Here is a 14559-nt window from a genome sequence, read left to right on the forward strand (position 1 = left end):
CCCCTTGAGATGTCCATCGTTGGCCCTTTTCTTTTATTTCTGCATCAAATACATGCACACACACTTCATTTCAATCTACTTCATTTTGATGAGATGGACTTCGCATAAGCATACAGTTGCTGTCTTTTGAAGTTGCTGAAGTCCAGGATGGGGATAAAACATTTAATTTCCACCAGAGCTTGAAAAAGATGCACACAAACCCTTGTATCAAAGAAAGAAATAACTATCTCTATGATGCTTTTAAGGTAAAGAATTTAGGTGTGTCACAGGAAATTTCCAGACAACTTAGTCCTTCAGTGGCCTTCATTGTGGAGGGGGGGGCTAACAGCTTTAATATATAGCCATATGAGACCATGTAAAGATCCAATTAGTTGATAGTTATGACTGAATTTAGCCCACTCAAGCAAATATCATCCTAAAGAAGGTCCTGCAGGACAGTCAGGAATGTGGCTTAAAGACCTGGGGAGTCTGCCTCCAATTTATTTATTAACATCCTGACTGGACAACAGCCTGTTTTCAGTAGATGCCTGGGGAGAAACCCTACAATATATTATGTGAAAGCAAATGGAGTAGAATATAGCAAACACATACATTTGATGAGGATAATAATTTATACAAGTGCAATATAAAATAGTAGAGTTGTAAAGGTTGTCATTTGTACAACTATAATACAATATAGTACAGAGTAACCTAAGAAATAGTAAGATTGTCTAGTGACAGACCTAAATTGAATCTGTGTAAAGTCCAAGAGGCAAAGAGAGAGAGCTGGAAGCAAAGGTGAGATAAGTAGAGAAATACATGATTTCAGAAGAGGTGAAAGAGACAGTGATTATTTGAGGAAAGGATTATTAATACGTTGACAAGACTGTCAGAGATAAGAGCATGAGTGAAAAGGTTGGTTAGTAAAGAGAGGAAGTGCAAATGTTTGGGATACAGTTGAAGAAGGCAGAACTACCTAATATGGGGGGGGGGGGGCTTGCAGGAGTAGATGAAAATGGGGCATCATTTGCCTGTTTTTACTTTGGAGGTCTTTGACCAAGACTTGGGGATTCAGCCCGGAGAGGATATCATCAAAGAAGGAAGCAAACAGGGTGGCTAGGAGAAAGAAAACATGAGTTTTGTCATCCATTTTTAAACACATTCTTGAGCCTGCTGTCCTGGCTCCAGCATCAGACAATCAAAGTTACAAAAATCTGTATGAAAGCTCCTTCAGTATTTTATTTTTATTTTAACCTTTGTTGACTGTCATAAGGGTCTTTTACTGAGACTAACTGACTTCAGAATTAGTGAACTTTGCCAGTTTCTGCTGCATGTGATCCAGAAAGCAGGACTGGCACAACTGAGACAGTTAAGTATGAGATCTAAGCATCAAACTGTCAGAAGAGGATACCACCTTGCATACTTTGTTCAAAGCTTTGGGCCCCATATTCAGTGGCAAGGCTTAAAAGTACTGTGGGCTTTAGGATCTATGCTGGAGAAATCTCATAGGACTCCATCCAAGATGCTTCATAAAGTTGCCTTTCTAATTTGGAAGAAGTTGACCGAGATCTTATAACCTCCCAAGAATAGAGGAAGCTAATCCAGATGCTTCCATACCACATACATACATATTATGCTTCAGGAAATGCTCCATGGCAGGAATCATACAACGTTCCTCATTCTTCTTCCCCAAAATCTAGTTCAGCTGTTCCTGGGGTAAAAGGCAGATGAGAGGGGTAATAGTACAGTCAAAGTGTGCATCTAAAAAAGTGCTAATCAGGAGGCCGCTATGGGGAGGAGAGGTCTTATTATCCTTATCTGTCCCTTCTGGATCTCAGAATCCTCTTCCCAAGGAGATACTGAGGGAAGGAATGTAGAGAGGATTGCTGCCTGTAGACTACTAAATGTGGTAAAACTATAAAACCAGAGGATGCTTTGAGCTCATCCATTGAAAGTAACCAGAAAAACAGCAGGCAGATGTTGATGTCAGACATGGCTTATACCCAAATGGAGTCTCACAGGGACTCTGCAGAGCGCCTGAGAAGACCCTTGCAGAGAGTGAGTTTGTAGGGTTGGGGAGGGGGCAGTTATTGTGATAGTTAGTAATGATCTGTTATAAGAAATTATATTCTTTTCTGCAAAGAGTGTAAAGTGTGTGGTGAGTTTCTGTAAATGCGTTTGGGAATACTACTATAGTATGAGGGCTTCACAACAGTTTGCTATCATATGGTAAATCTGTTTTCTGTTATGCTTTGTCAAAGAGGGTTAGTGCTTATTATGAGCCCTTTACCTCCCTTTCAGAGCACTATTAAACAGTGTTTCAGAGAGTTAAGACGGCAATAACCTCCCTTCCTTCAAAAGGAGAAAGAAAGCAGCATAAATACACATTGCATAAATAACTTACTAATGATTATATTACATTATATAACATTTAAAAAGTTCACTTCCCTCAAAAAGTGAAGAAATGCATTTGTAGTACAAGAACTGACATAAATAATTCCATCTCTAAACATTAATTATAAGTAAAACAGTACAGCTGAATTAATGAATAATGTCATAGCCAAGCACTTTTTTAATGTTATCTAGGATTAAAATCATAGCACTTACTACCCAGCTGGCTTGGCAGTGACATCTAAGTATTATTACAATTTTATATGGCTGTATATAAATGTTTACATTTAAGTATACTACTCAACTGCATCCCACACAGACTTAAAACTGAAATGGGAGGAAGTGTAACATAGTGACACTACCACAAATGTAACTGTATGAGCCGCATCTATTAAAGCACTCCATCCTGTACTATTCACAAGCAAATTAAAGCACTAATAACCTGTCAGTCTAGCAACACATATGTTCTATTTTATTTATAACGTCAATGTAAGTTTGGTTGGAGATAGCACACATTTTCCTGTCGAAAAGTGACAGTTGCATGACCTTGGTTAACATACTGTTTCACTGGAAAATGAGGTTCAAACCTTCTGCAGCCTCATTGGCCAAACACAGCACATGACCACAATAGAGTATTCAGCTAGCCCACAGTTACAGAACTGCATTAGTAAAATGAATGAATAAACAAATAAGTTAAGATGTAAATGTGACATCTGGCCCAATGGGACAGTCACAATAGGGCTCTCCAGAGTGCAAGATATGGGGGGGGGGGGGTCTAACTAATTTCTCATATAGTTAAGTCACTTGTCCCTACCTTGTGACACTACCATACGAGATGGGAGTAAATAACTTCCAGCTTACCAATAAAGTCATTTGATTTTCCAATATCGTAATCCCAGACTGTGATTTCCAAGGTTTTCTTTGCCAGGTCACTGTGCTTGATTTCATAACAAAATTCCTAAAAAAGGTAAAACAAAACAGAAAAAAAATTAAATCTGTAATGCATTTCTTGAACTTAAATTCTGTTCTCAGTTTATGGCATAATTTAGTGGTGGTAAGCAAAGTTGTGAAGTAGAGTATGAAAAGTAAAACTTCTTTCTCAGTGTTCTGGAGCTCATCTATCTTAAGAAAAGTTCTAGCATCTACACAGGTGGTCTGCAAGGCAAGATTCGTCAATAAAGAGTTTTATCCTTCTGAAATATGAAAGACACTGCTGCTAGAATGGCTAAAAGGTTTTGCAGGAATCCCTGAAAATTACACTGAAAACTGAAAATGAATAATAATTAAATGATACATAAAAAGGTCAGGATGAGACCAGCAAAGAGGCTTACATGATTTCAAGAAGACTGATTATTTGAATCTGTTTTATTGCACCTGGTTATATGTGCCACAAAAACTCTGAAGTTGCTGCATCCTTTCTCTAAGATGTCATAACGTTGGAATTGATTATAATTAAGGGGGTTGCAGGAAGTTTAACCCTGCCTAGGGGATTTTCTTCAACAAAAATATTAATTGTGCAGTATGAGCTCATGTTAATATTCTACCAAACAGACTCACTCTTAGTCTTTACAGAGTCAGTGTTCATGAAACTGGCCTAAATCTGCCACAACAGTACTGTTTAGTTTTATGGAAGGTATACTCCAGAATTTGCTCAAGGCCATCATCAAACTCCATTCATTCTTCTTTTGGGGATGATGGCCAGACATCTCCAGCCTGGTCATAGGTCTCAACCTCTTAAGAGGCCAGTGTGGATCTCAGATCATAGCAATGTGTGACAAGCAGTCAAAATGTGGAAAACCCTGTTTTTGCAATGCACAAACACACACCATTTCCACTGGTTGAACTGGGCTTTCTGCCAAAATTATTAAGATGATTTTTTTTAATCCCATTCACATTGAATGTCTAGTACACAGCAAATTACAGTACATGACCAACATACCAGCCAGCAATAGCTTAGAGAAAGAGGATACATCTTATAATTTCCTTTCTTACACTAAAATAATGACATTCAAAAATAAATTTAAGAAACTATTTTACAGAAGAGCAGAGCAATTTCACAGTCCTTTGTAAGAGCAACTGAATACTCTTGCTCAATTTACCGGCCAAGGGACATTATAATTGTTGGAAAGAGCTATAAGATCAATTCATTCTTCTATGAAATAAAGATATTTTAATATCTCAGCCCCATTTAGTGTACAGGTTAATTCAAAGGTTACACAATCAGGCAGGAATTCCAGTCCGATTGAAATGAAATCCTGCCTGCAGTTGAATGCTAACAAAAGTAAATTACAGTCATGAGAAGTAACCTATGGACTGCAAACTGCAAAGATAAACAGGTTCCTCTTGGTAGAATTTTGCAATACAGTTTATTAAAATCTACAAATTGTACACTGTCTATTTGATAATATGCTTATATGTCACTCTGAGTTTCAAAAAAAAAAGTCTCACTCAGTCATTGCGTGACCACTTACTTCTGGAATTAAATGAGGAAAGCAGCTACAGCTCCACAGCCCCCTCAAATGGTGTACAGAGTGCATTCATGCAGGATCAGGAAAAATTAAAGAATAAAATGAAACAACATGAACCATACTACCACCATGATAATCCAACAAACGGTAGCGCAAATGTCCCAGCAGCACTCTGCCCAGCAACTGTACCACCATGGCATAGTTCCAATTGCACTGTGTGCAAAAGCAAATCACCCTTTCGAAGTATGGGACTACAGATCTTTTGTTTTCAGATCAATGGTGTCTTATATGCATGGCTCAGCATGGCAAGATGTCCTAAGATCTATCATCTGTTCACTTCAGTTCGTCCTCCCTGTCCCATGATCAAAGAAGAACTTTTAATGGGATTGCTAGTAAATCTCAAAACTTTGCAATACCCTTTTAGAATGTATTGCAGTGGCAAGAACTATAGTTCTGTCCCTCCTAATTTTCTAGCTTTGTGTTAGGAGAGTTTATTTCATTGGCTCATATACAGTGATGTCGAATGACTGAATTTTCGGTATATGAGCCAATCAGAAACTGCAATGCTAAGCCACTGCTGTTATATGCAGAAGAACGGAAAAGTGACCCTTGATTATGCCAAATGTGGAGCATTCCTCACAATCCAGAGCACTTGGCTGGTAAGATCCTGGGTGAGAGCCTTTCAGTACAGTCTTCCATGGCTGAATGCCTAATTAGTCCATTTGTTCCCCTGGAGAAGGGAGTGTCAGGCAATAGGAAGGAGGACAGTCTGCTGGACCTGATGGACTCCCATTCTTTTCCCCCTAGAAGCTCCTACTCTCCTTGCCATCTCACTTGAGCTCTTCTAGTGCTATAGACCAAAAGAAGCATGCATGCTTTGCTTGGCCCCTTGGCAGTGCATGCTCTGCAGGCTTTAACTCTGTGTGGGCTACACCTAGTGCTCTCTCTAGGTGTCACTCAAGTGTAGATTCACATCCAGCTCTCTTCATGCAGGGGGTGTGAGCCAACAATGACTATTTATGCCCTTCCTCCTTGCCCTATTTGTTTCCAGACCCCATGCTGCCAGTTGAGCACAGGATACCTGGAACATGGTCAGGGCCTTATCCCTCTCTGCCATATAAGCAGGTTGAGGAGAATATTCTAAATCCTTGAGAACACTAGCATTTTTGGATCAACAGGACAGGCACCACCATCAATCCAAGTCAATCATTTTGTTTAATTTGGTCAATGGAAAATTAGGCATTCAAAGGCATTCAGAAGCATAACTGCAAATGTTCTGAATGAGCTGATGCTGAGATTTTACTTTACAAGTGGGATTTTGCATGGGAGAGGTAAAGCTTGCCAGAAGCATCCATGCTATCAGCTACAAATTGCTTTGGCAGCTATAAAGTTAATGTATATCAACTTTCTTTCTGGGAATCATATAGTTGAAGGGACACAATTTATTATCCCTATTTCATCATATGAGTTACCTGGAGTCATTCCATTGCTATTCCTAGGATATAGTATCTTTGGAATTGATTATAATTAAAACCAGAATAGTGGGTATCAGCCTTCATGGAAACTGTGAATAAGTACAAAGGAATCCTCCCCAGAGGGGAAAATTATTTAATGAATGTATTTGTAAAATCACTGAAATGCTCTTTTGAGGATTACAACTTACAAAATCTATCTCCACAGGATTCTTCTGCAGTGGATCTATATATGGCCATCTTTTTACTTGGATGGTATGATATCTTCCTTTCTCTTTTACATTATAACAAGAGTGCATAATTAATATGAGTGGTGCAAAGGGTTCAACTATTTGCATGCAATTGAAATTTCTTTTATAACACGTATAATGGAAACATTATCTCACAGTCTATCAGACCTCAGTTCCTTAGCAACAAAAGACCTAAAATGACTTGTTGATCTTTCAACACTATGTTGTGTTATTCAGTCTGGAAATTGTCTCAAAATACGTTTTGTTTCTTCCAACATAAAATACTGACCATCATCTGCTCATCTTCTTGATAATATGTGGTTACTAATCTTCTTTAAGGTGCTCTCTACTTACAATTTTCAGTGCATTACTCACCTTTGGCTGATTGCCGAGAATAGCTCTTTTACAATGTCCTCCAAGTCTGCTGCCACATTCAAAACTGTTTTCTCCTTCCTTTTCTCATCCTAACTGCTTCCCTGACCATCGTTCTGTCCCCAGCCTTTCACACTACCTACTCCTCTTACCCTCCCCCTTATTTATTCCACAACTCCAGCATTTCTAGTGAGACTAAGGTAATGCAGTCTCACTGCACATACAGTGCACTTCTGTCTATGAGTTACACCTGGTGTTAGACTGGTCCATATTACTGGCATCTGTTCTGTGATGCAAAATGTCCGTAACTAGATAATGACTTTAAAGGTAATCATTCATAATAAATGAAATCTGTCTTCTTATGTTGCTCCCTTAACTTATTCCTTAACTTATGTTTCATTCTCTTAGTCATTTATTTTTTTCTCCACCAAAATTCTTTTCCTGAAGTTGACTCTACACTCCTGCAGACACTTGTGTGACTGGTGAGCCATTTTCCTTCTAATATTTTAATGCTGTGAGTGCACAAACAAAGGTCATGTGTAGTGTATTTCTGTTACCAAAGTGTGTGACCCAAAAAAAAGGCCATAAATCTTCTGTGCTTACTGCATACTCTGCATAAAATGAGGCACACTGTATGCTTTTAGACTTCTCAGCTAACCTATGTGTAGTGAGGAATAAACTGAATTTCTGGATCCAAAGCTTCTAGCTTTCTACTACCTTGCCTTTCAGCTACAGAATTCCCAGGGGCTGTATTTAGGCTATACTTTCTCAATGAATTATACTTCTGCAACTACAAACCCAAACTGTATGTGACAAATACATTTACATTTGTTTACTGGGGTAGCACACTGATCAATACTGATCAATTTCAGGCTCAGCCCTGCTGAAATACAAAACATTTCACAAAGAAAAAATACAGAAATGTAAACAGTACCAGAATAGTTCAGACTAATTACCTAGAAAAAATGTATGTGTATCTATCGATTTATCTACCTATATATATTCCAGTGAACAACCGCAGTGCCATGTACAACCAAGCAGAGTGTAATGTACAATATATACATTAGTTTCTAAAGTAGGAGAATCTTCTAAAGTAGAGAAGAAATTCAAAAAGGAGATAGGTTAGGTGATATGTGTTGTGTTGAAGCAGAAGTATTTGGCTTGGATGAAGAAGCGCTTTTTGACATACATTTGGAATTTGGAATAAGCACGGATTTCTTTACTCTTGATGTCATTATTTTATAGAAGACTGTGCATATGTCTTTATCCTGGTTTGGAGGATACATAAGCCTGAAAATGACAGTTTCTTAGCAGTAATACAGGGTCTGAAAAATGTATACCTGCTGGGCTGGCAACAGATTGTTGATGAACTGTGAAAACATTGTATCAGTAAAGTGAACAGCCGAGTAACGTCTCCAGGCGTTTCTGCAGTTACCACCTACTGCGCCTCTAGGCGTCAAATATTGCCTGTTCATATTTTTATTAATAATTCTAAAACCATGCTACATACAAGGTGTCAGAATATTTTACCTTTAAGCATACATGATGGCAAACACAATTGTATTGATATATGACCTCTGTCAATTAGTATTTGTTAGAATTGTAAGGTGATAACTTAATTTTTTAAAGGCTGAAGCCACACCCACTTGGATTTAAAGGTACACACTCAAAAGAGCTCTACTGGAGGGAATGAGTTAAAAATGAAATGTTGCAGTATAGAACTGGTCACATATGGAATCTTATTACTGGACGTTGGCAAGCAATATTGCTCATCTGGAATCCAGTACAGAGATTTTAAAACTGCTTTAAACAAAATCCAGAGATGGCTTGTGTGGGTGATCATACCTACCAAAAATAGTATAGTTCCAGTTTTTAACTGGTTCAAGCAGTACATGGATGGTCTTACACACTGACAAATTAGGCAACCTGCAAGGGTGCAATTTTGACCTTTAAGTTGGGAAGGCACTCCTAGTGAAAATTATATCGTACGAGGAAGGTTCTGTCCAGCAAACATTTTTCTCAACTGCAGAGAATTTGTCAGAAAATACAGAATTTCAACCTAAAATAACAGGGGTCACAAAACTTCAAGTGGCCCCTTAGAATAACAATTTATTTACTCTGTGCTTGCCTTCATCAGTCCTTGACAGCTACTTCAGATGAGATGACATCCTTAGAGCCATGATTGCATTTGACTGCAAGGTAACAAAAAACTGAAGCAGGCCAGGGAAATAACTAGAAATGATGAAAATGCTTGTATTAAGGTCCACTGCTGGGGAATGTCTTGTTGTATACGAAGTATTGGGGTGCATTGTTGTTCACAGGCTGAGCTTCATGGATACCTCAGTAAGGTATAACTTTTGATAGAAAGAAATGAGTGTGAGAAGAAATAAAAATGTATCAGCAGTTGAATTCAAATGATCCTGTGTTATTCAGTACATGCCTAATTATACTGTAGTGAAAATAAGTGTGGTAACAGAAACACTGCATAACATAATGAGATGACAACTCTTTCCAGATCATTCCACTCTGCTTTATCGCTTTACTGTGAGGCAACACTTCTGTGAAAGACTCCCACTGACCTTAGAGTAACAGTACAGTAAAAACTGTTTTCCAGATTTGGATGTTCCCAGGGCTCACTCAATGTAATTCTAAAAGTGTCTGTTTGCTATCAAACAGCACTCATTTTTGATTCAATACATAGGAAAATGCCTACTAATGGAAAACATTAGATATATAATTGAAAATACACTTTCATTCCATTTACCTTCTGATTAATCATGTTATGCTGGCCAATTTTATTTATACTTTTCTTATTTTGTGAATTTTAATGATTTTAGTCATTTTTTTATAATTATGTTTCTTATTTCAAAGAGCTTGTGATCCCCACAACACATACATCAAAAGAGCAAGGGGAGGATGGCTGTCTACTAGAGATAAAACACATGCTTTACATTTTTCATGCAACTTTTATCCATGTTAAATTGCCTTAAGTTCATAGTTTAACATTTTCAGTCTGTTTTCCCCGAAATGTATTGTGTTTCTATCTTTGTGTTTCAATGTTATGCAGTTAGAGAGAAGAAAAAAAAAAATAAAATAAATGGGCAAAGACAAGTCTTACAGTTGTATCTACATACCTACTTATCAAGAGCCTTTGTCCAGATTTTTAGTATCTGCAAGTTCAGAGGTATGCTGGTAAGGAATAAAATGCACGGTCAGTCAGTCCACAAAGCTTTTTACTCCTTGCTGTCATATGGCAAAGAATAAAGTCCACACATATTACACAGTGAAGAGAAGTGGGTGGCGGCTGTGGACAGTAGCAACAGCAGTAATTAGTGATAGAATAAGGCAATTTTTCTTTTTTTTAATCCTGACAAGCAACCATATAGGAGCAGTGAACATATTTGCAGGGCAAACGGGTAGATACTCCATTTGCTCTGCAAATGTCTCTACTGCCAACGGTTCATTATTTTGCAAAATGTCCCTATTCCTCTCAACTTTTTTTTTCTGATTTTGCAGAACACCCTTGATATTGCTTCATATTTTTGTTCTGTCCCTTATAAAATTATTAATTTTTCTGATAAATCAGCAATACAGTCAATAATGCCACATATTAGAGTTTCATACTTGGTGCAGCGGTAGCGTTGTTGCCTCACAGCAAGAGACTCTCCTGTTTGATTCTTGGTTGGAGTGCCTTCTGTGTGGAGTCTGCATGTCCTCCCCGTGGTCGAGTGGCATTCGAAAGACATGTGAATGGGTGTGCCTTCACTGAAGGTTGGGCGTCAGGCTGGCAACTCGGCACCATAAAAATCTACTGACAATCATTAGCAGACTGGAGTTCCGCTGTGGCAACCCCTAACCGGGAAAAGCCGAAAAGACAAACATTAGAGTTTCATACTTATTACTGTTCAGAGAATGCATGTTGATGAAAACAATGCTGTTCAATTAAACTATTTTAACTGAGCTGCAGTCAGTCATTAATGACAGACATTAGAATTTTGTATGTCGTACTGTTCATAAAATCCATGCTAATGCAAAAACTGTTGCTGTATTAACTTAGAATTGCAGGCAGCCAGTATAAAATGCCAGTCATTAGAGTTTTGTGCTTTTTACTGTTCAGAAAATGCATACTGATGCAAAGCCTGTTCTGTTACTTTTAATTGAACTGCAGTTGGTCACTAATGCCAGACATTTAAGTTTCATACTTTGTATTATTCATAATAAAAAAAAATGTCCTTGATTTTGGGCCTTCCTCTTTCACCTGTTATTTTGCTTTCATCTATGATTTTTAAGCAATTACTTAATTAATTACTTATTTGATTAATTAATTAATTAATTAATTAATTAATTAATTACTACAAGGCCTGCCACCCAAAAGTCCTCAGACTCAATCGATCCAACAGCCTATGCCTCCTGGACAGCTGGGACTACAGGCACGCGTCACCACACCTGGAGATACGAAAGTCTTCATGTCTGTCTGTAATTTTGATTTAGTCATTGTACAATTAGTTGTTTTGTCTTAAGTCTAAGAGGCTTGCAGTCATTAAATAGTGTCAAACATTTGAGTTTCTGACATCATATCTTTCAAAAATTACTGCTATGCAAACCTGTTATTTTACCAACTCTTTATCTAAGAATAATACTTAAAATCTATCCCTGATTGTGGGCCTTTGTTTCCCCAACATTTTGCCTTTGTTTCTGATTCTTTCATTATGAAGTTGAGAACACAATTTTTTATAAGCACTGGACATCTGAAATATATATAGACAAATTAGCTTTAATTGCTGGGGCTCTCTGTTAAAGAAAATGAATAACTGATAGTTTCTTATTATTCTGGCTTTAGGAGATTAATGTGTTTTTTGTAAAGCAGCTTGGAATACTTTAATGTGCAGTTGTTTGTGTAAAAGAAAGTTGAAATTCAGTGCATAACCATTGTTTTTATCACAGTCAGATGTCTGAAGTGGACACAGAATTGTCTTTAACTGCTGGCTGGGAGTGGGAGTTTTCTGTGGATGGAAGTACCTGAACTTCTAATCATATATACAGTTAAACAGTCATTGATCTGGCTTTGTGAGACTTGTGCGCATTTATGTGAAGTAAGATTGAATGCTTTATTAATGTTTTTGTTTAGTTAGTTAGATTTTGGGAGTAGGGGGTAAGCAGGCATGCTTTTAAATATATTTGACATCAATGGGTTGAAGTATGTTAGCTCATTCTATTCATTCTTTCAGTTTTGTCATAGTCTGACAGTAGACTGGTACACGGTGGCTTTTGAGGGTACGGGTGAGGAGACATGCTGCATTTATGTTTGACAGCACTTACTTGAAATACATGACTGTGGCCATTTATACTATCATCCCAATCAAATAACAGAGGGGAAACACAGAAGATGACAATTTCTTTTGGGGTGGAGGGTGGGGGACAAGCACTATGCCCAGAGGAGATTTATGTATCCTTACAAGTATTTGCATTATCTGTTTATTGTGAACTGCTATGTTTTCAGGCACAATTTACTTCCTCTTTGAAAGAAAAAAAAAAAGATGGTATTTCCCTACTTACTTGTGACATTTTTCAGGCCATCACTGGATTAAAAGATTGAAAAATATCTCTAAAATTCACCTCAGAGCATCTATAACCTTATGGCTTCTCGGGTCCTAGCAGCCTCCAGCCCCCGCAGTTTAATTTGATTATTATTTCATAGTTATTACTGTGCACTTGACTAGCTAGACTATGTTGAAAGGATCCAGGAAAAAGCTGAATAAAGATGACAAAATGGGGAAAAGCTAGGAAAAAATAATCTGGATGATAGCGGAGGCTGTGATGGGGGAAATTGGAGGGCACTGAGGGATATGTGTTTGGGGAGAGGTGTGGCAGCAAGAGGGAGGGGTGCACCACCGAGCCCTTTCCCTGTGGTGCCATTTTTCCTAAGGTTAGAATGAAGTAATTATGGCCATGAGGTATTTATTACCTTGTAAATTAGTGAGTCATCCTTGTTTCAAAAGGTGTTCTTCCTGCTGGGATTCAATTGCATATGCATGACTGCTTTCTGTACATGGTGGCATAAGCTATTAATAAGTATTTAGCACTACATAACAAGCTGCTTGCTTGCTTTAAATGTGCATGCATAGCACTTCAAGTAAGCAATAAAATAATGGCTTTAGCAATGCATATTTAATTCCATCACAAGTGCTAAGACATTGTCTTAATGTTGAGAAAGCATTTGACAGAGTAAGGTGGGATTTTATGAGTAGGGGAATGGAAGCACTTGCATTCCCTTGACACAATAGTAAGGTTACTTAGGGATCGGAAGCAAAAATTAAAGTGGAGGGGGGTCTCTTTGGTATGTTCTGTTTGAACAGAGAAAGCAGGCAGGGGTGTCCTATTTCCCCTTTGCTGTTTGTGTTATATTTAGAACAACTGGCAAAGAAAATAAGGGACTCCAAACTTTAAGGATATAATTGGTATGGTCATCACGAAAAGTTGGCTTTATTTGCAGAGGATATTATTTTGTAACTGACAAAACCAGAAAATGATATTTCAGTTTTGTGGAATGTTCTGAGACATTTTCCAATCTTTTCAGGGTACAAAATGAATGAAGATAAAACAAAGGCAATAGCTGTAAACTATGTACCTACATAAAAATTGGTTCAGCAATGCCCATATTTATTGGGGCATGATAAAATGAAATACTTAGCAGTATGGGTTATAAAGATTCTGTTATGGCAGCTAAGGACATGTGGGAAGCGACTAAACAAAATATAATATAAAAATTTAGTAATTGGAAGCTCTGTTTTATGGATATGGATAGCAATGTACAAGCTGTAAAAATGTTTTTCTAGTCCCCTTAGTTTTATACACAGGTCAGGCATATATTTTTATCAACCACAGAAGAAGCTGTGGATAGCAATTAATAAAGAGTTGAAGGATTTCATCTGGGAGGGGAAGAGGGCAAGATTCAGGTGGGATAAGTTGATCCTTCAGTAAAACAAGGTGATTTGGGATTACTTGATTTGAAGGGATATTTCAGAGCTACACAGTTAAGGCTCCTACACATAACGCAAGCAGAAAGCTATAATTCAGAGTTGAAAGGGGTGATAAAACAGGGGGAAGCTCAATGAATAGGGAGACACTGGGATTTTGGACGCAGATCTTTAATGAGAATAACAATAACCATGCAGAATATTATATTCATAAACTGGCAGAAAGTATTCTAAGAACTAAGCCAACACGGGAATGGAGAATGGAGATTCTGCTGTTAGGGATGACTCCAATTAGGGTTAGAGAGAATAAGCAAGAGGGGGCTGGAATTTACTGGAGAAAACTGGCAAAGCAACCAAGGTATTGGGAAAAATAGTTACAGAGGGAAAGGTAATAGAATGGGAAGAGGCCAAGAATACATTTGGACTGCAGGCTAGAGATTGGCTTCCTTACCATGGACTGATATCAGAGTATAGGCAAAGAGAAAGGAATAGGGGGATCCTAAGTGAAAGACCAGCACTGGTAGAGTTTTATAGTGGAATCTAGAACAGAAGTTGCTGTTAAAAAAGGGATAATTAGTAAGGCATATAAAATATTGCATGATAACTATAGGAATTAATTAGAGGAAGTTAGAAAGGATTGGGAAGAGAGACTGGATAATCAATTCACAAA

At 37.8% G+C, this 14559-nt stretch overlaps 1 protein-coding gene across 1 annotated transcript in view; it reads right to left on the reverse strand.

Moving 5' to 3' along the window:
• The window catches only part of DOC2B (double C2 domain beta), a 2257420-nt gene that overhangs the window by 71347 nt on the left and 2171514 nt on the right, over window positions 1-14559 (reverse strand). The window contains exon 8 of the mRNA XM_044054285.1: window positions 3232-3328. Within this exon, the coding sequence (XP_043910220.1) occupies window positions 3232-3328 (97 nt within the window). The remainder of the gene's footprint in view (window positions 1-3231; window positions 3329-14559) is intronic.

Source organism: Protopterus annectens, chromosome 13.part0 (genome assembly GCF_019279795.1).
Source record: "Protopterus annectens isolate FY-2018-M chromosome 13.part0, PAN1.0, whole genome shotgun sequence".
In the NCBI taxonomy this organism is placed as follows: Eukaryota; Metazoa; Chordata; order Ceratodontiformes; family Protopteridae; genus Protopterus; species Protopterus annectens.